The 24504-nt window shown below is 41.1% G+C and overlaps 2 protein-coding genes across 2 annotated transcripts in view; one reads left to right on the forward strand and one right to left on the reverse strand.

Annotated features, from left to right (window-relative positions):
- COL4A3 (collagen type IV alpha 3 chain) overlaps positions 1-7094 on the reverse strand; it is a 170216-nt gene extending 163122 nt beyond the window's left edge. Inside the window, exon 1 of the mRNA XM_043995200.1 lies at positions 6793-7094. Coding sequence (XP_043851135.1) covers positions 6793-6924 — 132 coding nt within the window. The 5' untranslated portion in view covers positions 6925-7094. The remainder of the gene's footprint in view (positions 1-6792) is intronic.
- A 405-nt stretch (positions 7095-7499) lies between these two features.
- The window catches only part of COL4A4 (collagen type IV alpha 4 chain), a 159695-nt gene continuing 142690 nt past the window's right edge, over positions 7500-24504 (forward strand). Inside the window, exon 1 of the mRNA XM_043995203.1 lies at positions 7500-7759. The gene's annotated coding sequence lies outside the window, so the exon portion shown is untranslated. The remainder of the gene's footprint in view (positions 7760-24504) is intronic.

Below are 24504 nucleotides of genomic sequence, written 5' to 3' on the forward strand. Positions count from 1 at the left end.
ATGTCTCCCTGGGCTGAGTGCAGCCCAGGCCCTGCAGACTCAGAACTTCACAAATAAAATGACCCCAGATGTTTGTGTAATACTTTACAGCTTTCAAAGCACTTTCACCTAATTCTTTTGATACTCAAACCATCCATGTGAAGTACCCAGGGCAGCTATTTCCCATTTTGTAGATGAGATAATAGACTGAGAGAAATTAGGCAATTTATTCAAGGTCACATAGCAAGTAAGTGGGAAAACTGCTGTGTTTTCTACTATTCCAATATTCTTTTTTAAAAAAGTATAACATGCTGCTTCTATGAAAGGATAGTTATACTGCTGATTCATAATATGGGCCTCGGTTTCTTCATCTGTAAAATAAAGTTCTGAACTATATGACCTTCAAAATCCCTTTGAGCTCAACATTCCCATCATCCTGAATTATTTCCCACTTGCAGACTGGGTGAACCAGTCCAGGCAGGTCACAGTAGACATTTAGTTTAATTCAACACTTATTAAGCACCTGCTATGCGCAGAGCAGATATAGAGCTGGCCTTGGAGCCAGGAAAGTGTGAGTTCAAGCCCTGCCTCCATCACATCCTGGCTTTGTGACCCTGGGCAAGTCACTTAGCCTCTTGGTGCCTGAGGCAACTTTCTGACATTCTAGGTTGTAGAGAAGATGCCCATCCTCATCCTCATCCTGGAATTTCCTAAAACACTGAAATCATTGGTCTTTTCCCTGTCTCAATTCCTGCTTACAGAGTGCCATGTTAGTTGTTGGAAGAGATACAAAGATCCAATGTGACATGGAGTTTATAGGGAGACATATACACAAAGCAACTATAACAGAAAATAAGACAAGACTCATGCGTGGACAAGCAGGATGGCAACATGGAAAGATTGCCATACTTTGAGATCGAAGGATCTGAGTTTGAAACTAAGTTCTGCCTTTTAATCTGTGAGACTTTGGAAAAGGGACTTTCTTAAGCCTCAGTTTGCTCATGTATAATAGTTGTACTAGCTCCCACATGTAGTTGTAGGGAAGATCAAATGAGATAATCTGTGAGACTTTGGAAAAGGGACTTTCTTAAGCCTCAGTTTGCTCATGTATAATAGTTGTACTAGCTCCCACATGTAGTTGGAGGGAAGATCAAATGAGATAATCTGTGAGACTTTGGAAAAGGGACTTTCTTAAGCCTCAGTTTGCTCATGTATAATAGTTGTACTAGCTCCCACATGTAGTTGGAGGGAAGATCAAATGAGATAATGTAGGCAAAGTTCTTCTTTAAAGCGTCATCATCAAAATAACATCCAGCATTTTATGGACCAACATTTATTCAATAAATCATTGATCAAACATTATTAAGCAATTATTTGCGGACTGTACTAGGATCTATGGAATTCAAAGAAAAGCCAAAATAAAAGGTTCCCCACTTTTGAGAAACTTACATTCTAATTAGATGGGTAGCATGCAAATAAATACAAGATACATACAGAATACATAACTTTGCAGGTGAAAACTCTAGCAACTAACGGACTTGGGGGAAGACCTCTTGCATTTCGTCTGAGTCTTGAAGGAAGCCAGGGACTCTAAGTGGGAAAGGTGAGGATGTAGATGCAACATTCCAGGTATGCTGGGATAGACAGCGTTACATGGGTAAGGTAGAAAAACTGAAATTTGATCGTAGGCAATTTCATAAACTATTTGAACAATCAACTACAAAGCTTCATTATATCTTTCTAGGCTTAAATAAAACTGAAGACCAAATTACTTGAATGCATGTTTAATGATATGCAGAGTTATTACTGTGTCAAGTGCTCAATGATAATAAAAGTAGTGAATGAAACCTGAGAGAATATTCTGTTTTGTCTGGGGCCGCAGCTGCAGACAGTACAACTATTCTGATGCTGCTACAGTACCCAAGGAATAGCCCCTTTGGTCTTGAGGTACCTCTTCCTCAGGAGGCTGAGGCTGGAATCAGGCCAGAAGTTGGGAAGTAATACGTCATAATATGATATAAAATGACACAATGTGATATATGACACAATATGGTGCATTATGATACAGCATGATCTAATATGACACAATGTGACACAATATGACATAAAATGATATAATGCCGTGATGTGGCATGATATATGACATGACTATAATGATATAATGTGACATATAATATGTGATATGATATAATGTAAGGTAATATAATAATACTGGGCTATCTGGGGCAGAGAAAGGATAATGGAAAGTGGGAGAGAGAAAAAAAAAAGAAAGTGGAAGAGGGGCACAGAATAGGATTTGACTGTGAGGAGATTCAAAAAAATCTTGAACTACTTGGAAATTTTCCTTAGGGCAAAATTTCCTTTCTTTCCTCAAGGCATTTAAATTTCACAAATATTTAATAAGTAGCTCCAGTGTACAAAGCATTGTGCTAGATATGTTGCATGCATGCCAGAAATTAGATGGATAAAGGTCGCTCTATGACAGAGGTTCCTAACTTTTTTGTATGCCATGGACTGATATTCTTTGACAGTCTGGTGATGCCTATGAACCTCTTCTCAGAATGGTATTTTTAAGTGGATAAAATAAAATAAAATATATAATCTTGCAAAGGAAATTAATTATATTGAGATATCATTTCAAAATATTTTTAAACAAGTTTACAGATGCCCAGATTGAGTCTCAGCTTTAAGGCTTCCACACCTAGACAAAGTACAGCCACCCCTGAATTCTTGTGAGGTTCATTGCTATCCCTCACTCAACCTTCCTCCCATTTTCTCATTCTTCTCCCTTATTTGGGTGATGAAGTAAAAAGGGGAAGGCTAAGCCAACTTTTCCAGCACCAGAACCTGAGTTTCAAACCCTACCTGGACATTTGGGGTAACAGAGCCCCTTCTCCCCTCTAAACATTCTCTGGCCGACCCCAGCTCCAGAGAGATCAAATGAGGAAGCATGTGAAGTGCCTTGCTAACCTTGAAAACACTATAGAAATGTCCACTATTATTATCGTTGTAATGATGCCTATGGAAACCTGGGAGAAGCTTTACAGAGATAAGTCCAGGCCAAGCTAGTCAAAGGGCACAGAAGTTATGGGTGGGGGTGCTTTGTGCTGGCAACTTTGCAGGAACTTTGTGGGTGGTTTGATGTTGAGGACTCTATGTTTGACAAATACTGCTAGAATCCTAGAGAATCTTAAGAACTGGACAGGACCTAAGAGGTTATCTAGTTGAAACCCTATTCAAGTATGAATTCAATCGAGGGCTTCCCAGACAACAGTTATCCAGCGTCTATTGGAATGCAGCCACCTTGCTTTGAGAAATGTTAAGACTTCATGTGGTTATCTCTTTTTTGCTACATAGAAAAAGACAAGTGTTATTATTCAGATGTCTTTTTAGTCTAGATAACTGAGCAAGTGCAAAGGAATGAAAGAATCCTTCGCTTTAGAGTTGGTTATAATGTATTTCAGGCAACAGGGCAGATCTAAATGTGAATTAACTGTGATGTCAAGCAAATTCATCAAGACTCAGCAGAGCACATTAGAACATGAGACTTAAAAGTAACAAGAACATCTTACGGTATAACTGGAAATTAGGATAAACAGAGGTTAATAATTCCAGAGTGCCACTACCTTAAGGAAAATCTTTAAATGCAATTTTAGAATCATGGCTTCCTTCCTTCCTCCTGGATGTTACTCCAAAGTGATTTACCAGAAATATATTATATTCCCTCTCCTTGACAGAACAATGATTCTTCAGGGTCAAAAGCAGGCCAGGCATGTCCCTGTTACATTCATCTTGCATGTCTCTTGGCAGTGTCTTAGCTAAATTTCAGTATGTTAAGGCTAGTACATAATTCAAAATATATGAGAGTACCTATAGGTCTTTCCATGATGCCAAGGGGTCTTTGATGGGCCCATCCCTGGATCTAGGAGTGTGGGCCTTGAATTCTATGTAACCATTGCATTGCTGAGAAGAGTCAAGTTTATCATAGTTGATCAACACACAATGTTGTTGATATTGTGTACAATGCTCTCCTGGTTCCCCTCATCTCACTGAGCATCAGCTCATGTAAGTCCTTCCAGTTTTCTCTGAAATCTGCCTGCACATCACAACACAACACAATACAATACACAAGAGTATTCCATTACACTCATATACCACAACCTGTTCAGCCGTTCCCCAATTGATGGGCATCCCCTCAACCTCCAATTCCTTGCCACCACAAAAAGAGCAGCTATAAATATTTTTGTACTTGTGGGTCCTTTTCCCTTTTCTATGATCTCCTTGGGAAAAAGACCTAATAGTGGTATCGCTGGGTCAATGCACCTGCATGATCACTCAACGAAGTCAAGTCAGTCAGCATTTATTAAGTGCCTACTATATACAAGGCAATAGCAGGATCCAAAACAGTTTGGATTGCTAGTTCATAAATAAAATTATGAATGAGTAGCATTAACATTTCTGGTATCTATTACTTTCCAATTTCTTCAATGTAATTTGTGGAAACTCCATTCACCCTCAGAGATATACAATGTATCCAGATATATCATTCCTAAATTCATCATAATTCTCATTTCTTTAAGGTGCTTTTAACTTTTCACTGACTTCTTTGAATTCTCTCAACAACTGTGAGAGGTAGTTAGGGTAGGTATTGGTTCCTGCATTTGACAGATGAAGCAACTGAAGAACAGAGAAGTGACTGTATAACATTACACTTGCTAATTATTCAACCCCATACTCTTTCTTGAGTTCCAGGCTGACTTTGCCCTACTGTTTGCTAGACATCTCTACCTGGATATCTCACCAGCACCTCAAACTCAACATATGCAAAACTAAACTTGTTCTTTTCCCCACTACAGTTGGTCCCCTTTTCAATGTCCATATTTCTATTAATGGTCCATTGTCCTAGGCATCTAAATCTTCATATAATCTTGGACTCTTCTTTCTTCTTCACCCTTATTTCCCTGTGTTAGTATTTTCAATAAAATCTACCTCTATTCTAGTTATCCTATGAAGGTGATGGTTTCAGAAAAACCTAGGAAGACATTATATGAGCTGATGCAAAGTGAAGGGAGGAGAACCAGGAGACCATTGTGCACAATAACAGCAATATTGTATTATTATTAGTGGAATAAGACTTAGCTATTCTGATAAATACAATGATCTATGACAAATCCATAGGACTCATGACAAAAAAATGGTATCCAGAGAGAGAGAGAGAGAGAGAGAGAGAGAGAGAGAGAGAGAGAGAGAGAGAGAGAGATGGAGAGAGAGCAAACTGGAGCATATTTTCTTTCATTTTCTTGCTTTTATTTTTTTCCATGTGGCTAATATGGAAATACATTTTGCGTGACTTCATATGTATAATGAGTATCACATTTCTTGCCTTCTCAATGGATAGGAGAGAGATTGGAGGGAGGGAGAGAATTTGGAACTGGAAATTTGAATTAATATGCATACATATATACATACATATATATGTAATAGCTACCATATCTATACCATATCACCTCCTCTCAACTCATACTCCACCACCCAAGTTCAGGTCTTCATAGACAGACAAAAGGAACAAACATTAAGTGTTTATTATATGCCAGGCACCGAGGTTCTCTATAATCTGCTTCTACCCACTTCATCAGCCTTATTTCCCACTTCTTTCCTTCAAAGGCTGTGCTCCAATCAGTCTAGATTGCTAACTGACCCCATCTCCTTCTGAACTCTCCTATCTCTATGCATTCATGTAGGTTGTTGCTTATGCCTGAAAGGTACTGTCTCCTCAATTTCTTATTTATAATTACTGGAAATCTTTCCTTTCCTTTAAGGTGAGCTCAGAAAGGCTTATCCATGAAGCCTTTCCTCATCTCCCATCTAAGCTGGAAGTGTTCTCTTCCCCTTCTCAAATTTTCCTCTCACCTTGTCTGAATCTGATGTAGTACTTGCTACAGTATATGATTGAGGGACTTGAAATCAGAACTGGGGTTTTATTGGGACCTCCAAGCTAACCAGCTGGTGAACGTGGACAAGAAGCCTCATTATGTCTATAGATCTGTTTCTTCATCGTAAAAGAAGACTAGTATCACTCATCTCAAAGGGCTGTAGTGAAAAAAGCACTTTGCAAACATTGAAGTGCATTGTAAATCTTGAAGTGCCCTTATTCTTTCCTCTGCCCCGCTCACATTTTAATCCTTTTTTCATATTTGCATATGTGTCATGTCCCCTGATTGGTCCGTGAACTTCCCGAGGGCAAGGATTGCCATTTTTCATCTCTGTGCCTTGCACATAGAAGGGGTTGCACAATGAATTCCTTGCAGAGCCGGGACCCAAAGTCAGCTTGCCTTACTGTCAGCCCTGAGCCCTCTTCACCAGAACATTCTGCTTAACTCAATTCAGTGGCTGTAGCTTTTCAAAACGATTTTATTTTTGATCCACACAAGCACTTTCTTTTCACAAATAAATAAAATAAACCACTTCCCTTTCCCGTTTACTTTCTGCTTAGTGGAGAGGAGCTTCCCCATCAGATTGAAAACAATGAGGGTTTTTCTATCAATCCTTTGTCAATGAACAGAGAACAGAGGATAGTCTTATACGTTCAGTTGTCCTATGCTTCTTTCACCCATCCCACGACCTTAACCAGGCTGGACAGCTCCATTCCCACAGAGCCCCAGATACCTACAATCCTGCAGTTCCTCCCTAGTCTAGTCTAGATCATTTCTCCCGCGCGTCCAGTCAAGCTGATGCCCTCGGAGCGGAGCTAAAAGGGGGCGAAGGGGGCACAGGGACTGGGAACAGCAGCCTTGGAACGAGCCCCTGACTCACCTTGCCCACAGCGGGAGCCGCCACAAGGAGTAGTAGCAACAGTAGCCTAGCCAGCAGCAACATTGGCAGCACCCGCCCGGACGCGCCCCCGAGGCTCATGTTTGCGCCAACGACACAGCACCCCAGTACCATGCACCCTCTCGCGGCTTCTCAGGCTCGGCTCCCCATCCCTTCGCACCCGGCCCTCGGACTTCGCTCAGTTTGGGGGATCCCGGGCTGGAGAAGTCGGGCTGATTGTGCTTGTGAGTGTGCAGGGCGGGCGGGGACTGAGAGCGCCCTCTCCCCCTTGGGCAGAGACCCAGCCCCGCTGTCCTGTCCCCTCCCCACCTCCTCTGCTCCAACAGAGGCCTTGGGCAGCCGCTCTGGGTGGGAAGAAGGGCTGCACAGGTCCCGCCCTCAAGCTCTTGGGGGATTCCCCCCTTCCCCGGGGCACAGCGCCCGCCCGGGAGGCGAGCGACGTGAGGGTGGGCAACCGCTGCCCTCCCGGGGGCCAGAAGGGAGCAGAATTTGGGAAGGCAATAGCGGGCCGGGGAAGATCATGGTCTCTCGGTTCTGGGTAGCCCAAACACCGAGGTTCCCACCCGCTGGGGCCGAGCAGGGCGGGGGTGGGGGCTGTTTTAGGGGTGGAGGTGGCGGCAACGACAACGGGTGGGGTTGAGGGAGTGGTCATCGGGGCCGCTGGCGCATTGGCCGAGGGAGGCGCGCCTTTTGCGAGTCGGTGCCCGGCTGGCGCTTTGCTCCGTTTGGCCTTTCTCGCCTTCTTTTCAGTTCCCCCTCCCTGTGCTCCTTGTCCCCCCAGCCTGCTGACGGGAGCTTGTCATGAGCATGTTTTGAGGGGAGCAGGAAATCCACACCCAATTTAGGGGCGAGGTGGAGGTAGAAGATAATGCGCAGGACCTCTGAGGCTGTAGCGGCGGAAGCGAAGAGGCAGGGCAGCTTCGGGAGCAGTGGAGGACATCAGCGGGAGGTACAGCTCAGAACCGGGGTTTTCCCGGCCCGGGAAATGCCAGTCCGCTTGGCAGGCTCCAGGCTTTGGGGGCGCTGCAGCTGGGGGGACACCTGTGGAGGAAATGGTGGAGGGGAAAAGCCATCTAAGGGCGCAGGAGCACTTGGGGTAATGGGAAGGGTGGGGGGAGGTAGTGACAGAGCCTTTTGGATTCTCGTGCCAGTCCGCCTGTGGCTTCCATTGGATGCCTTCCCCTGGTTTGTATGTTGATTTCTTTGGGGGGTAGGGTTACCGATCTGGCAGCGGGATCCGGAGTTGGCTCAGCCTCTGACCTCCTTTTGGCACGCATTCTCCGGAGCCCTGGCACCTTGTGAAATGCCAAGAGCAGGAGATAGCTAAGTGGAAAGAGAGCTCATCCCTTTCTCTGTGGCTTTGAGGTGGCTTTTCGTGCTGAATCTTATCTGCGGAAATGCTAGGTGGAAAACAAAATCTCCAGACTTGCTCCAGGGTCTCCCTCAAGAGTTGGGCCAAATCGAGGCTTTGGATACATTTGCTGTATCCATTAGTGTGTCCGTAACTTTAGGTGGGAACAGTTTGTAGATTACTGTTTTTATTGGCTAACTTCCGCCAGAGTTGAATTTCAGCATCAATTCAGAGGTATGTGGCTGGCAATTTACTTTGGGAAAGACATCGTCATTTGCTTTCTAGTAGCGTCAAGATATATGAAAAAAAAATCTTTTGAAAAATGTGTAAATGCTTTTCAAGAATATTTTAGTGAATATACAAGTGATATGTGGTAACCAGAATATTAGATAATCACCATAATCCATTCCCTGACTGTGCTGGATAATTCTGTCAGTCAACAAGGATTTATTAAGCATTTACAATGTACTAGACCCTGTTTTGAAGCAGGCAGTTTAAACAGGCATTGAACTTAGGGTTACCAAGTCATAATTGCATTTGAAATTTTCCCCTGAGCTTGGATCCAATGAGTTGTCTTTGTGCATCTCTCATCTGATATGCGTATTTCAAGTTAGTTGTATGCAAGATGGTAGGGACCTTGTCAGTATCACTTATGGAACTGGGGAAAAAAGACGCCTATTGAACACAAGGGCAGCTTGGTTCTGCCGTGGATGGAGCACTGAGGCTGGAGTCTGGAGACTCCTCTTCCCAAGTTCAAATCTGACTTCTGACATTTAATAGCTGTGTGACCCTGGGCAAGTCACTTAGTTCTGTTTGTCTCAGTTTCCTCATCTGTAAAATGAGCTGGAGAAGGAAATGGCAAACCACTCCAGTGTCTTTGCCAAGACAACCCCAAATAGGGTCAAGAAGAGTCAGACACAACTAAACAAAAAAAAAATTGAGCACAAACTTCTTTGTCAGGAAATTGAAACATTCCAGGGCTGCTATAAACACCACAGACGTAAGTTGTTGTAGAAATTCAATGACTGTATCTATTTTTAGGGCTTATTTGGGGATACAGTCACCAGTGTGACTTTTCCTGCCTTTCCTATGAGATAGGACAGCAGGTGCTGTATTCAAGAAATTGGATAGTATTCTGATACTCTTAAGGGAACTGCCATTAAAATGGTTGATGGTGTTACTTCCTGGGGGGAAAAGACTGTAAAGTCCCATGGAATGGACTTTGATTTTATGAATGGTGTGTTCTGGAGGATTTCCAAATTTGGGTTGAAACTTGACTTTGCTGAAGGCAGGGTTACTTGGAAGAATCAGAATTGGCTTTGTGATTAGATTTGGGGCAGGAGGTTAGAACGACTGTAAGTGATGTTTACTGAAGAGAGACCAGAAATTAAAAAGGACTTCCCATTGAAATCCAGCATATATAGCATTAAGACTGTATTGTAAAAAGTATGAATAATTAAGATTATATTAGAGGCCAGTAATTCCACTGTGTGAATGATAAAGGGAATGGTGCAGCAGCATCCCTTAAGCCCTTAAGACTTGAACCAAGTACAAGTGACCCTGTAACTCTACTCACCACTGTCATCATCTGTCTCCATCAGCATTTCTCTGATCAGGAAATGCCTCCTCATACTCTAGAAACCATGCTATATCTTTCCTATTTTTCCACCTTACAGGTCTTCAGATCATATGGTTCTCCCCCATATGGGTTGTTAACTGACAAAAATTTTGCCAATTTTGATTTTTTCAATTTTGATTTGGTTGTGTAAATTTGGGAAAGCAGATAAAGCAGGGGATAAAAATTTCTAACTTGCAAAGAGCAGAAAACCACCTCATTTGGGTGTGACATGTGGCACAAAGATAACAAAATGAAAAGTGGTTATTTGGAAATCAATATGACAATTTTTATGCTTCACCACATATTGAAATTTCTGCCCCTTTTTACAAAATCAGAGTCAAATCCATTATGCTCTAATGGGTTTTCTTTCTTTCTATAAAACAAAGCTACATAATTCTTCCTTGAAATCCAGCTCTTTTCATAGGCTAGTAAACTAATAATATTTTTTGTTTGTTTTTGGGTTTTTTTGCAGGGCAATAAGGGTTAAGTGACTTGCTCAGGGTCATACAGCTAGTTAAGTGTCAAGTGTCTGAGACTGGATTTGAACTGAGGTCCTCCTGAATCCAAGGCCCGTGATTTATCCACTGCGCCACCTAGCTGCCCCAACTAATAATATTTTTGAAAGCAGTGCTGTTCTGCATAATAGGATGCATTTCATCCATTAGAAAATAATTTGGAATTTCAGTTGTTAAGATTATTCCATGGAAGTACTCTTTAACTGTTCACATGTAGTACTTAGCTACATTAGGATGAAATCTAAGATGAAATAGGACAAAACCACATCCTGAAAGAGTCAAAGATTAGTGGCATCACAAACTGCTTGTTCTAGCATACTTGGGACTATTGTGATGGTTGTCATTTTCAAAAGGTTTAAATCAGTAAACTAAAATATAGTTAAACTTTAAAATTCTGCTATGGGATAGCTAGGTAGTGCAGTGGGCTTGGAATCAGGAAGTTATTTTCAAGAGTTCAAATCTGGCCTCAGACACCTACTAACTGTGTGACCCTGGGCAAGTCATTTAACCTTTTGCCCCAGTTCCTCATCTCTAAAATGAGCTGGAGTAGGAAATGGCAAACCACTATATATCTTTTCCAAGAAGACCCCAAAATAGGGTCATGTAGAGTTGGACACAACTGAAAACTACTCAAAAACAGTAACATAGATAAGATAAGCAAGAGAGGCAGAATATTTAGTATGGAGGGCGAGCCTTGGCCTCAGGAACACTTGTTTTCAGTTCTGTCTCTGATTCATACTGACTGTGTGATCCTGAGTAAATCGCATAACCTTTCAATGCACCCAAGAAAGTCTGTAAAACTCTTAGTTAAATATGAGTTGTCAGTATGTCTTAGTTGCATTGAAATCACAGACACAGACACCCTAAAATATAGGATGGTTTTTCTGATTCAGAAATACTTCGTTCTCATAATGCATCAGTATAATCATTAGGAACATTCTTCTTATGATATAATATGTAGGGGTCAGGGGGTTATAGGTTTTGGGGATTGAAGGGACCTCAGAGGTCATTACCAAGGAAGAACTGAGACACAGAGGGGTGAAGAGACTTGGGGGTCACACAGGTGGCCAGGATATAAATCCACATTCTCTGATTCCACCTCTAGCACTCTTCCTACTGGACTGCAATGCATCCTAATGCTGATTAACTGAGTCTAGTTAATGAATGACAAATGAAAGCATCGATTGCATTGGATTTTAATCAGAACCAAAATGGCTAAATGTATTTAAATTTATTCAGATTTGGTTGTCATTTCAGCCCATAACCTGATTGTACATAAATGGGATAAGATATTTCAATTCCCTTAAATTTGACGATTTTGTAACAAAATTTAATTTGCTCCTTTTTTAGTGTTTAATATTGACAGCCACAAAATGTTAGTGTTGGAAGGGACCTTAGATATCATCTAGCTAAATATGAACATTTTTTACAAATAAAACCCATAGCGATCTTGTGACTTGTTCAAGGTCACACAACTAATTAGTTGGTAACAATAGAACTCAAACCCAGGCCTCCTTGGTTCCCGATTCAATATTCCAATAATTCAGAAACACATAATTTCATGGGTGGGTAGATGGTAGGCTCACAATCACTTAATAAAAGGTCTTTGAGTATTACTGTGGCTAAAAATCCATCACTCTCTGACCAGTGGGATAATCAGCTTCTCTAAAAGTAGCGAGCCTAGCCCTCAGAAGACAGACATGTGCTTGGTCCTGGAGAAAAAGCCTTTACAACCTGCTAGAATTAGCCAGAACTTGGGCTGTTTTCAAGCCCTCACGAGATGAAGTATAAGGCCGGGGATGAGGGTGGGAGAGAGGGAGAAAAAGGTCTGTTCTATTTCCATTGTAACGCTAAGGATGAAAACACCCTCTTTTTTTTTTTTTTTGGTGAGGCAGTTGGGGTTAAGTGACTTGCCCAGGGTCACACAGCTAGTAAGTGTTAAGTGTCTGAGGCCGGATTTGAACTCGGGTCCTCCTAAATCCAGGGCCGGTGCTCTATCCACTGCGCCACCTAGCTGCCCCTAACACCCTCATTTCTAATGGTGGCATTCTATTTTTTGGATAAAGTCATCTAATGGTAGCTGGCTTGATCAAACAACCAATATTTATTAAGCTTCTGTTGTGTGTCGGGAACTAGGCACACAAAGACAAAAATCAATCCTTGACCTCAAGCTTGTATTTCTTATGTTATGTTATTATATACCATAATATATCATTATTATATATAGTATAGTTGTAGATACGATATATGCTATAGATTACATGTAATATATAGTTTATATTATTACATTATACTACAATACGTCCTATGGTGTGTTATAATAAATGATGGAATATGTTATAATATGTCTTTTATTTATTATGTTATATATTCTTATAGATTATATTGAAGGAACCAACATGTCCAGATATGACATCTAAAAAGCATTTAAAGTACATACAGTATAAATTCATGGGTAAGGGCGAGCATACATTAACAGCTGGGGAGACCAGGAAAGCCCTCATGCAGGCGGAAACACCAGGGATTCTGTGAGGCAGAGGTAAGGAGGGAGTGCATTCCAGGCACAGAAACAGCCTGTGCCAAAGCATGGAATCAGATGTGAGGAATAGCTGAAGGCCAGTTTGGTCAGGCCAGAGCACATGCAGGGGGATCTGCATGTTCTCCTCCTATCTGTACTAAGAACATGATTCCTTATTTCATTTTGTTCTGTTAATGGAACACCAGCCTTGATGATCTCTGGCACATACATTGTCAATCCTAGTGTAAAAAAATTAGATTGTCAGATGTCATGGCTTGAAAGTACAGTCCTGCATAAAAACGGAATCTGATTCCATGTCCCTGGAGCAGGCATGGGAGCAAGGGCTACTTCTAGGATTGAGGCAGAGATATGTCCTCGGCCCCAAATTGGGGATGGTTGAAGGCCCAAGCCTACAATTCTCCTTCAGGGAGGTGGTTGGGGGGCAGGGACTCTTCTGTAGGGGAGCTGAGTTTTTGTTGTTGTTGTGGTTAAGGGTTAAGTGACTTGCCCAGGGTCATACAGCTAATAAGTGTCAAGTGTCTGAGGCCGGATTTGAACTCAGGTCCTTCTGAATCCAGGACTAGGGCTCTATGCACTGTGCCACCTAACTGCTCCCCCTGGAAGCTGAGTTCTTGAGCTGCTTCTCACATACATATAACTAGCCTAGGACCCACCTCACTCCTTTTTCGTTTTTGTCGGGCAATGGGGGTCAAGTGACTTGCCCAGGGTCACACAACTAGTAAGTGTCAAGTGTCTGAATTCGGATTTGAACTCAGGTACTCCTGCATCCAGGACCAGTGCTTTATCCACTGCACCACCTAGCCGTCCCCCAACCTCACTCTTGATACCTTTCATAAATATCTCTCCTTTCCCCTTCAGGGTTGCCCTTGAACTTCATCTTAACCCAAATGAATTGCATCCACATGTTGTGGGGGAAGCAGAGGCAGTCCTGAACAAGAATCAGGAATTAGATTTGTCTTAGACTTTATCTAGCCTAGTCCCAGGGTAGGGGTTCAAAACCAAGCCCTCCTAGTCCAAAGTTAGTACTTTTGCCAGGCTGCTTCTGAGTGAGGGAAGCCTTTGGACTGGACTGTCCTGTTGAAACAAGATGGGAGCCTATCCCTGAAAGCCTTCTCCAGAAGCCTCTGGCCACTGGGGATCCAAATTATCCAAGGTCTTTCAGCTGAGCCTTCTTGGAATGAATTTCCATTTTCATGCAGCTGAGACCCACCTTCAGGATTCATTTTGGTAATGATATCACAAAAATGAAGGCTACTCTAAATTAAAGAGCAAGGCCAGGGGGCAGCTAGGTAGCACAGTGGATAAAGCACCGGCCCTGGATTCAGGAGTACCTGAGTTCAAATTCGGCCTCAGACACTTACTAGCTGTGTGACCTTGGGCAAGTCACTTAACCCCCATTGCCCCGCAAAAAAAAAAAAAAAAAAAAAAAAAAAGAGCAAGGCCAGCGTATTTGGAGCTGAAATTTCTGAGCTCAAATCTTGCTAATAATTAGGAAGTCATTTGTAGACAGTTAAAGAAAAAGGAAAAAGTATAAACCTCTAAGAGATGATCAAGAATTCTGTGACCATAGTATTTTGCTGCAGTCTTCAGTCTCTGTATTAATTAGTGGAAGAAATACTGGTCACTAAGATAAAACATTGAACATTTTAAGCTATACTTTTTTTTTCTTTTTTCAGCAGGGCGATGAGGGTTAAGTGACTTGCCCAAATATCACAGCTAGTAAGTGTCAAGTGTCTGAGGCTGGATTTGAACTCAGGTCCTCCTGAATCCAAGTCTGGTGCTTTATCCACTGCGCCACCTAGCTGCCCCCTATTTTTTCTTAATAAAGTGCTAGCATTAATATTCCCTGACAACTGCTGAATTAGAGCCTGGGGCTTTCTTCTCAGAATGCTTTTCCTAAAAATGCATCCATGAAGTCATCCTACTATTCCATAAAATTGAAGGCCCTTCTGATCTTGGTATTAATAGACACTGAACTATTATCTCGGATTCATTTAGGTTAGCTTTATTTTATAGCTATATTCTTTTGTAATCTAAAGGGAGCTATTCTATTTGGAGTCTGGGCATCCCAGATTGGGAGCAGTGTCCCCAAATGCCCCAGTGGGGCCATAGCCCTTTGTAAGAAACGCTTGGATAAGGCAGACCAGACACTCTTGCATCGGTGTTAACTTGAACTGGCTCCCCAGGATGGGTAAATTGAAAAGCAAAGCTGCTGTCAGCCAGATAGTGATGTTAGAGAACTGCTTAAGGATGACTATAGTCTAGGTGGGTAGGGCTGATCTTCCTCATTAGATCTTCACCCAAATATCACTTCCACCTGGCTTTTGCTTATGAAAAATACCAGGTTAGGGTCATTTCTTATGAATGCAGCACATGGGTGCACAATTTTGAACTCATTGATAGATCAATTTTCAATTTGTGTGATAGAGGAAATAATACCAAATAGTTAGAAATCCCAGAGATGGGATTAATATGAGAAAGAGACAAATAGATACAGATAGACGATTAAAAGGAGTTCACGGGGCAGCTAGGTGGCGCAGTGGATAGAGCACGGGCCCTGGAGTCAGGAGGACCTGAGTTCAGATCCAGCCTCAGATACTTAACACTTACTAGCTGTGTGACCCTGGGCAAGTCACTTAACTCCAATTGCCTCACACACAAAAAAGGACTTCAGTAACTACTAATCAGTGTGTTTATGTTTAATATAAAATCTTCCTGGCATGGTCTACATACAAATTGAAGTTGTCCTTGATGAAAAGATGAGTTGGAAACATAAGGACCACAAATGGTTTTCTGTAGCAGTCTTCACTCTGTGGTCACATAATTGACTGAAAGTTATAGAGAAGACAAAATTTTACTCTCTTTGTTGATGATTTAAAAAGTGTTTAACTGAGTAAAGCAAGGTAAAACCTTAAAAGGTTTTTTCTAACAATATATAAAAATATATAGACATAGATATAGATATACAGGCATATATATACATACACACACATATATAGCATGCACATGTATACACACATATAGGGGCATGTATACCTATACATATGTGTATATATGTGTGAAGTGCAAGAAATAGGATTTCTTGACAGATGGAAGCACAGAGATAATTTTGATAATCACTATCAAGAAAGGCGTAGAACAGGGAACTCATGTAGATTAGTGGAAAGAACTCTGGATTTTGAGTCAGAGAGCCGAGGATCAAATCCTGACTCTATTACTTGCTACTTCTGTGGGTCTGACAAGTCACTTAATACCTCCTGACCTCAGTTTTCTCATCTGTAAAACAAGGTGGGAAGAGCTGGACGAGGTAGACTCGAAGGTGTCTTCCAGGTCTAAATGTATGATTGTATGAGAAAGGCTCAGATGAGGTGATGATGCAGTGGATAAAGCACTGGCCCTAGATTCAGGAGGACCTGAGTTCAAATCTGGCCTCAGACATTTGACACTTACTAGCTGTGTGACCTTGGGCAAGTCATTTAACCCTCATTGCCCCACCTAAAAAAAAAAGAATAGGCGATGAACCCAAATGGAAGAGGGATCCCTCACAGATGGCAAGATCATTCATTGTGAATAATAAGGTACCATTTACATCAAGGCCCTAGAATATAAGAGGACTTTCTCAGGAGATCTCCAAATGCTCAAAGGTGTTCAGACTCATAATCCACATGGGAAATCCATGTGGGTAAAGAATGCAGACGATGAGACATAGACTGTATAGAAAAGCTAGGTAGGCACTGCAGTTAGGCAATGATTTGGGTCCAGAACAGGAGAAAGAGCTGACTTGGTTGCTGTGACAGTTCAGGATGGTCTGGGCTTAGCTTCCTCTTACTTGGTCCCCTGACCATGACCCTCCTAATTCCCATGGTGGGAATCTCCCTGGCTGGATACTTCTGACTTCCTAGCTAATTGGTGCTTACCTGCCAAATCTGTGCACCTGGCCTTCTTCTTGAGCAATGCTGATGTGGGGACAACTCAGACACACCAGCACTGAGACGGGAGGAGGGGCCAGAACCTCAGATGACTTCCTGCATGATCATCCATCCACTTCTGCTTCCCAATCACCGTACTCAAGGGTTTGGAGTTTGAGCCACTGGCAGGTGGCTGTGACCCTACTGTATATGCCTGTATCCTTGTCCATTTTTCACGTCCTCCCTCCTCCACATCCTTAGGCATCATCTTGAATTAAATAAACCAAGCCTTCCTTTGTGAGCATCCCCTTAAGCAAATAAAGGCCTGCCTATTGCTTTTAACATCATTGGCTGATTTGCTTCTTCTGTGACAATCTCTGAGTCCCCCAAAGCATCTCTGATGGCCTGGGACAACTTTATTTGGAAAATCAGGGCAGGGCTTCCCTTCATTCCAAACTGCTCCCTGACACACAGACACATGTTTTCAGCCCCAGTCTTCTGTAGGTGATGCTATTCAGCTGTGACTTCAGACAGCCGTACCACAAGGATCAGAATTGGGTGGTGTGCCACCTGGGAGCAGTACAGAGAGGACCATAGACTCAGAGATGCAAGTGCAACCCCAGCCCCATTTTACAAGAGAAGAGACTCAGGCTCAGAGAATTTAAGTGACTTTCTTGAGATCACACAGTTAAGAAGGAAAGCTAGAACTCAGATCTTGTGACTTCAATTCCATTTTACCATGCAAACAATTGACCTGTAACTCAATTGGTCTTGAACTAACATTCATCCAGCTAAGGGTGGTAAAGGGTGCTAATGACCATCCAAAGAGTGTGGGGCATGTTTCTGTCATTTTGTGATGAAGGGATGCTATTGCAAATTTATTTCAATATTTTTTTCACTTATTTTTCTTATAATATGGAAATGTTTTGCATTTTTTCACGTGTATAATTGATATCACATTTCTTCCCTTTTCAATGGGTAGGGGAAGGATTGGGAGGGAGGGAGAAAATTAGGAACCCCAAAACATTTCATAAATATTCAAAATAATAAGTTTGAAATGAAAAAGAAACTTTATTGCAAATTGTACTGTATAACTGTTAACCATGCAGAGAATTTGAGCAATATTCCAGAGACTGATTAAGCATATGGAGAATATTCAGATCCAAGTTGTGATTGTACTGAATTTGAACCTGAGTTTGAATCTTAGCTTTGCTACTTACTATTAATTTAGTCACATAAGGTTCTCTGGACCTTAGTTCATAGGGTTGTAGGGTCATAGATTTGGAACCATAAAGAATCATAGAGGGCATCTATCTAGTTCAATCTACTCCGTGGTGAAATAACTGGCCCCAAATCACAAAGGTAGTAAATGGCAGTCAGAATTTGAACCCAGATCCCGTGACTCCAAATTTGCTGATTTCCATGCTGCCTTTATAAAGTGAGGAAGCTAGACTGCTCCAATCTGAAGTGTCTTATATTATGAATGTCTTGAAATTTGTTTATACACACATATGCAGACATTCATGGTTGAAAAAGTATTTCATATATATGCATATACATATATATATACATGTCTATTTAAAAGTGCACTTGGGAAAATCGTTTTTACATTATTGCCTAATTCATACTTGATTTTTGATGTTAATATTTCTGTTAATAAAATATTTAATTTCTTGCCCATTTTTATGTATGTTTTGGGGGTAGGGTGAAGGAAAAGGAAGAGGTATTTATCAATCATCTATGAGACACCAAGTGTTTTCCAAATATTTAATCCCTATAACAACCTTGGGAGGTAGATGGTTTTGTCATTCCCATTTTACAGAATAGGAAACTGAGGTGGACAGAGAGAAAGTGACTTTTCCAGGGTCAAACAGCTAATAAGTGTCTGAGACCAGATTTGAACTCATATCTTCCAGACCCCAGGTCAAGCTCTCTGTGTAGTGCACCACCTAGGTACCTCTAGGAAAGGAAAAGTAATGCCAGCAATTCTGACTTTTCCATTAACTGTATCAGACTTCTATAATATTGAATGCTTAAACAAACTTAGGCTAAAATGACTTGATCATGGACTGTATTGATGACCCTTTTTAAAAACGACCAATCAAGATGTTTGTTGAAAAACTTACTGTACTCAAAGTTGAATCCCTTCCAGTGCTAAAACTAGTTTTAAATCATGAACTACCGATTGGATAATTCAAACCAGATACCCCAAGACACTGCAAGCTCAATATGCCTAAAACAGAACTCATCCTCTTTCCCTCCTTTTCCAAACTTCCATATTACTAGGAAGGACACTGCCACCTTCTACTCATCCACATTCACAACCTCAGCATAAGCCTTGAACCCCAGATATCCAATCAGTCGCCAAATTTTGCCATTTCTATCTCCTCAGTGTGTCGTGCACAGGTCCCTTTCTTTCCACTCCAACAGTCACTGCTCTAGTTCTAGCCTCCATAACTTTTTGCCTAGATAACTGCAAAAGCCTCCTGTCAGGTCTCCTTGCCTCCAATCTTCTCTCCTTATTCCAGTCCATCTTCCACTTGGATGCCAAAGTTATTTTCCTTAAAGCACAGGTCTGAGCTTGTCCTGTCATGTTATCCTCCTGTGTCATTTGAAAATATATGGGGGTGCCCGTCTCTGTTCTGGGTTTTAGGGAACTTAGCTGGGGTTTCTAATATATTGCTACTTTTAAATTAGAGGCTATCGTACCAGTTTTAGCATTAAGCATCTATTTTTAATTTGACTACATGTAAACCCAGCATAAAATCCCGGGATGGGGAGAGGCACAGCGAGAAGAGCAGGGGAGAGAAGAGAGTGACCCCCCCCTCACCCCAAGGATTTTATCGTTTCTCAGGAAGAGGTGGATCACTGCACATTGATCCAAGCTAATTGGCCAGTCCATTGATTGACATGACTTCGGGGGTCACCTAGGTAAGTTAACTTCTTTTAGATAGTCAGGAAGGTCAATCTACATTTCTTTTGCAATTCTACTGACTTTGGGCTGGCCTTAAAAGAGGTCAGGCAAGGTCAGCTAGGTGGTGCAGTGGATAGAGCACCTGCCCGGGAGTCAGGAGTACCTGAGTTCAAATCTGGCCTCAGACACTTAACACTTACTAGCTGCGTGACCCTGGGCAAGTCACTTAACCCCAGTTGCCTCACAAAAAAAAACAAAAAAACAAAACAAAAAGAGGTCAAGCAAGGCTCCCTTGAGTGGGGCCCACCAAAAACCCCATTATTTTCTCACATACCTCCACTCTGGGAACTCTAGTGGCTCCCTACAGTCTTTTCAAACTCTCATGCTTAGTATTTATATTTCTTCACAACCTAGCCCCTTCTTCCCTTTCCAGCCTTTTTACATATTGTTGTTTCCTCTCCCCCAGGCAGCTAGGTGGTTAAGTGTACAGAATGCTGGTTCTGGAGTCAGGAAAACTTGAGTTCAAATATGGCCCTCAGACACTAGCTTTGTGACCTCAGGAAAATCACTTAAACTCTGTTTGCCTCAATTTTGTCAACTATAAAAAGTGGGATAATAACACCTACCTCCCAGAGTGGTTATAAAGATCAAATGAGATAATATTGTGAAATGTCCGGTACATAGTAGGCACTTACTAAATGCTTCTTCCCTTCTCATGCCCTCTATGGTGCAGTCCTGCTGGTCAACTTACTTTTCTTCATACAAGATAATCTATTTCCTGTCTTCAGGCCCTGGCACTGACGGTCTGGCATCTTTTCCATCTCTACCTTTTCCTTTTGGGATCTCTGATTACCTTTGAGATTCAGCATATGCACCAGTTTCTACCAGAAGCCATTGTTTATTTCCTCTGATAGTAGTGTTGTCCCTTATGAAAAGCCATGTATTTATTGTTTATATATTCTGCAAATATACAGCATGGCATAGACTTGAAGAAAGGAAGACTTTAAGCACAATACCTAGAACTTAGTAGATGATTAATAAATTCATATTAACTGATCCTGTTACATTGAGATACTCATGAAATTGGGCACAGCAAAAATGGCTGGAAGCTGTGGCCCCATGAGAAGCCACATCTAGAAGTGAAAAGCAGTGAAATGCGACTTTGAAAAGGAGGAGGGGAAATACTTGGGTGGTCAGGAAATGATCGGATTGCTCCCTGAGCTGATAAAGCAGCTGCCTTGTCGGTGGGCCCCGCCACTCAGATGAAGCAGCTAATTCATGCTTCTTGGCCAAGATTTAGTCCAGAACTGTTAACTTGGATGGAGAAGGGTAAAGTGGATGGGCATCTGCAGGCCACTTCTCCTAAGGGAACGAGTTTCCTCCGAGTGGGATCCTAGAATGGGTCTTATCTCAGAAAATAAAAGTGAAAGGAATATTTACTTGAGGTGGAAATTTTCCTCTTCACAGAAGGTAGTTATTGTTAAGAAAAAAATTTAGAACATAAGCCGATCATTAGTGCCACTTAATATTATTTTGGTGGGGAAAGAACTATTTCTATTGGTTAGTAATTTAGCTCCTTTATAGTGGTTGCCTCCTATGAGAAATACCAACAATTAACCCACCATAAACTTAATTATTTCAGGAACCATAGAGATCTAGAAGCAGGGTGGCCCTGTTTGAGCAGATAGGCAATCAGGTATAAAGGAAGCAAATCATCCATCAGGATAATAATAATAACAACAATAATAACTAATACTTATATAGTGCTTATTCTGTATCAGGAACTGTGCTAAATGCTTTACAATTACTATCTTATTTGCTCCTCTGAACAACCCTGGGAGGTAGGTGTTATTATTATCCCCTTTTTACAGATAAGGAAACTGAGGCAAACAGAAGCTTATAATGACTTGAAATAATAATAATATCTCATGGTTATATAGCACTGGAGGGTTTGCAAAACACTTTATATACATTACCTCATTGGATCCTTACATCAAGCAATAGAAAAAATGAGTTAAATGATTCACCTAGGGGCATAACCTAGTACCCACTTCTAAGTTAGGACTTAAATTCAGGTCTTCTTGGCTTCAAGTCCAGCTCTACTCCATTAGCTCAAGGTCTTCTTAGAATATACAAGCCTCCTTTCCCCATGATAATAGCTAATATTTGTATAGTGCTTTAAGGTTTGCAAAGTGCTTTCCACATATAAACTTGTTTGATTCTTGAAACAACCTCATGAGGTAGGTGCCATTATTATCTACATTTTCCATATGAAGAGAATAAGATTCAGAAACTTGCATATAACCAACATATAGCATAATAGTAAATGTGTGAGTCAGGATTTGAACTTAGGGCTTCCTAACTCCAGATCCACAATTTTATTTTGCTACCAAACTGCTTCAGTCCAGAATTAGGTTTACCTAATTTGGAGTTGGGGGAAGAGAGAAGGGAGTGGTGGTGTCAGTTGGAAGAAACTTAATTCCCTAAGGATTAGCAAACCAAGTAGATGGGAAATTCTGGGAAACTGAAGGAGGATATGGAGAAGGATGAGAAGAGGTTGTAGGGTTATGGGACTTAAACCTGAAAGAGATCTCAGACCTCTTACTTGTCAGATGATCTTCAGGGAGAGATAGCAATAGGGATGCACCCTAAGTCTTTGACCTCCTCTTCCATCACTTCTCCAGAGTTCATGGGCCATTTTGAAGTCAAATATTTGTATCAGCCATGATGAATATGTAGTAACAGCCAGCCAGTCAAGCTAGATATAGATACATTTATTTAGATATATACAGAAACATGTATATGTATATATAAATATATATAGAGAGATGTATGTTGCATGTGTATATGTGTGTGCATATATATACATGTGTATACACACATATATACATATATAGTCTCTATATATCTTTTTATATGTATATGTGTACATACACACACACATATATATATACATACACATACATACAACTATATATATTCAGTTTATTGGAAGGTGATGCTAGGAGAACAGTTTTTAGCAGCCTGTACTCACTTTTCTTGCTTCATCCATTCTGGACTCTTGAACCTTCCTATATCCTAAGTATGGATGGCAAAAGCAAGGATTAGACACTATGGTTAACGAAGCAATGATGGGGCTCCATTCTTTTCAAATTTAGGTAGAAAATAGGACTATGCGCCTATTTTTGTTAAAATAACAACCCCAAATGATATGATTTTGTTGAAATTACAACTACTGCTTATGAAAAATGCAATCCATCTACAGAGAAAGAACTGATGGTACCTCAATACAGATGGAAGTATATTTTGTTGTTGTTGTTAGTTTCCTTTTCTAAAGTTGTTTTTTGTCTGCTATGTTTTGCATAACTGCATATGTATAACTTATAGTGAACTGCTTGAGTTCTTAAGGGGGGAATAGGGAGGAAGGATGAGAATTTGGAACACAAAGTTTTAAAAATCGATGTTATAATTTGCTTTTACATGTAAAGTGTGGAAAATTCTAAAGAAATAAAGAAACAAACAAATAAATGAATAGAGAAATAGATAAATAAACAAATAAACAAAAGAAATTACAACCATCAACTACCATCAATTTCTCTTTTTGAATGTGGCAATGTCAGCTTTTCATTAAAGATAGTGAACAAAGCTAAAAGTGATTAAAACATTTCTTTTTCACCTCCAATGTATTAAATACACATGGCATCATTGATTCTTACTTCAGGTATTGTTGGTTTAATCCTATTTGAGACAGAAAAAAAATGGTTATAGTTAAATGTTTGTGGATGGAAAAAGATCGGTAATCTGTCCGCCTGACCCCAACAGAAGTTTGCCAAACAACTTAATTTCTGGTCAGGTTCGTTTTGAAACTATCTCCTGGAATGTTGTTCTGCCACTTTTTTGGCAAACTAGTCTCTTGTCAATACAGCATTAAGTTAGTTTACCAAGATTTTATCCAGAAATTTAAAAATAGCTTTTTGTAACTTCATCAACATCTCTGTTTCAGTTTTCATGCTCTTCCCTTGAAGGACAAAGTTTCCAAATGTTTACGTTTTTCAGGCATTGAAACTGAAGGATGAGACTTTACCTTTTATTTTTTAAACACGTTTTCACATACATATTCCTATCGATATAGGCAAGCTATATAGGCAATATTTAGTGATGTGCATATACGTTTATTTCCTAATCCAATAAAATATAAAGTACCTGAATTAATCTTTCTAGCTTAATTATCCATCGCTCCCCTTCATGTGCTCTTTGGTCCAGCCAAACTGGCCTTCTTATTGTTCCTTACATGTAAGATTTGATCTCTAGTCTCTGTGCCTTTGCCCAGACTGTGCCCCATGCCTGGAAGTCATTCCCTCCTCATCTCATCCTTTTAGAATCTTTAGTTTCTCTTTAAGCTTAGCTCAAGTGCCCCCTCCTACATGAAGTCATTCCTGACCCCCCCATGCCAGTGCTTCTTCCCCCTCCATTACTTTGGGTTTATTCTATATGAATACATAATAAATGATTATGTATGTATATGTGTGTATGTATAGCTATAGCCAGTAGTGGTGGGGAGCAAGGCAGGCTGAGCTGTCAGCCCTCCACTGAGCCAGAGGACCCCTGAGCTTGCGTGAGACCCGCTTCCCCCTCCTTTCTTGTAATGGAGTTTCTCCAATAGCTCTCCCTGCTTTAGGGATGTGGCATTCCTTTCCAAGCAGCCCAAGCCCCTGGGTGGGGGTGGGGGTAGGGCTGCTTGCTTTTCAAAGGCCTTGTACCCAAAATAGACATAACCAAGGTTGGGGGCCGGGGTGGGATGGGGTGGGGGTGGAATGAGGGTAAAAGCATTCACGATTTGGTCTCTTCA

This window comes from Dromiciops gliroides, chromosome 3 (genome assembly GCF_019393635.1).
Source record: "Dromiciops gliroides isolate mDroGli1 chromosome 3, mDroGli1.pri, whole genome shotgun sequence".
Lineage (NCBI taxonomy): Eukaryota > Metazoa > Chordata > Mammalia > Microbiotheria > Microbiotheriidae > Dromiciops > Dromiciops gliroides.